This window comes from Physeter macrocephalus, chromosome 2 (genome assembly GCF_002837175.3).
Source record: "Physeter macrocephalus isolate SW-GA chromosome 2, ASM283717v5, whole genome shotgun sequence".
NCBI lineage: Eukaryota > Metazoa > Chordata > Mammalia > Artiodactyla > Physeteridae > Physeter > Physeter macrocephalus.
The window spans coordinates 21,863,361-21,865,247 of record NC_041215.1 but is presented as its reverse complement, the minus strand read 5'-3'; the positions used below and the strand labels follow the sequence as shown (position 1 = coordinate 21,865,247).

The 1,887-nt window shown below is 55.9% G+C and overlaps 1 protein-coding gene across 1 annotated transcript in view; it reads left to right on the top strand.

Moving 5' to 3' along the window:
- Positions 1-1,887, top strand: part of LOC102994122 (small integral membrane protein 24) — a 2,552-nt gene extending 665 nt beyond the window's left edge. The window contains exons 2-4 of the mRNA XM_024134092.2: positions 60-171; positions 424-489; positions 1,677-1,887. Coding sequence (XP_023989860.1) covers positions 60-171; positions 424-489; positions 1,677-1,809 — 311 coding nt within the window. The 3' untranslated portion in view covers positions 1,810-1,887. The remainder of the gene's footprint in view (positions 1-59; positions 172-423; positions 490-1,676) is intronic.

Below are 1,887 nucleotides of genomic sequence, written 5' to 3'. Positions count from 1 at the left end.
TTGGCCCCCCCCCCCACCTTTCCCATTTCTGAGTCTCCTCTGCCCCCACCCCCTAACAGCCTTACAGCGCCATCTGAAGCCATGGCTGGTGGGCCTGGCTGCTGTCGTGGGGTTCCTGTTCATCATCTTCATCCTCATGCTGGCCAACCATATCTGGTGCTCCAAAGAGAGGTGGGAGCCCCTTTCCCCACCCTCCATCTCCTCTCCACTCCCCAAAGCGCTGGGCACCCCCTCCTACCTCATGACCCTCTCTGGTCCCTTTGTTGTCTCCCCATTTCCCTGCTCCCCCAGCTCAGGACAGCCATGCAGCCCCCCTCTCTTGCTTCCTGGAGTCCCCCCAGCCTGGGGGAGACTGAGGCTGAGGCTGCTCCCACTTCCCACCCTTCACCCGCCCTCACCCCTCCATCTCCATCTCCTCTGCAGAGCTGAGGATGAAGAGGAGTCCGCATTCAGAATGGATCCCCACTTGAACGAGGAAGTGGTCCTGAGGTACTGCCGTGTGAGCATGTGTAGACGTGTGTGGGGGTCAGGGGGTCTGCGTGAGGCCCCTCCTCGAGGAGGGGAGGGGTGGGTGTGCATGGATGACCTCTTTCTGTCCTTGAACACCTCAAGCACGTTCCTGCCCCAGGGCCTTTGCAGTTACTGTTGGTTCTACTTTGTACACCTTTCCCCATATCTTCTGGCTGGCTCTGTCTCTCCTTCAGTGCCTGCTCAGATGTTTCTTCCTCACAGAGGCCCACCTTGACCACCAGCCTTCCTGACACTCTCTCCGCCACAGCCCTGCATCTGTCTTTGAACGTATCACCAGCTGAAATTATCTTAGTCATTTACCGGTTTCTCGACACTAGATAGTGGCTTCCAGTAAGTGAACAGAACTTAGCTTTGGTCCTGGCTCTGGCCCCGGGGCCCGGCACAGGGCCTGGCACACAGTAGGCACTTAATAAATACCTGTCGAACAAGACCGTGGTGTGGGATTGTGTAGGGACTGTGCACAAGTCTGTGATTTGGTGTGGGTGGCTCTCCTGAGCTCAGCATCTCCCATGATCCTGGCTCAGGGAAGCGGGCAGGGCTGGGGGCCCTTTCAGGGCAAGATCCCAATTTGGGCAAAGGCTCGGGGACAGAAGTAGGAGCTCAGGAGCTGGGAGGACACTATCCTGGCTGGGAGATTCTCAGCTGAGCCCGAGATGCCTGAGGGACAGGCGTGGGCCAGACTGTGCTTTGTCTACCACCCAGCTCAGCCCCAGTAAAATGTGATTCCTAATCCCAGGATGTGCTGGAGGTTCCAGATCCCACAGGTGCTCCTAATTTGTAATTTCCTCCCTGCCTTATTCATTTCTCCATCCATCCATCCATCCACACACCCGCCCATCCACCCACCCGCCCATCCATCCACCCATCCACCCATCCCACCCACCCACCATCCATGCATCCATCCATCCGTGCAACCACCCATCCGTCCATCCTCCCATCCATCCATCCTTCCATGGGACAATTGACCCTTAGCTTCTGCCTTTGTGAAATGGAAATAACAAGGCTGCCTTGTTAGGGCTGTTTTGAAGATTCAACAAAGATTCTTTTTGCAAAGCTCTCATCATAAGACCTGGCACAGGTAAGTGTTCATTAAATGGGAGTGGCTCTGTTTCTTATTGTGGTCTGGGGCCTTTGTGTCCCTACAGTAAAGAAGACAAGAAGGGGAAGAAAAAGAAGGAGAAACAGGCTGAGAAGGAAGGAGAGAGCAACTTGGGGCTGGAGCTGGAGGAGAAAGAGGAGCGCAGAGACCAGGAGAAAGTCAAGAACATGGCCATGTGAAGACTCCTCAGCCGCTGCCTCCAGGCAGCCCCCCAGAGGTGCCCCTTCCACACCCTAAAAGCAATGACCTGAACCTGA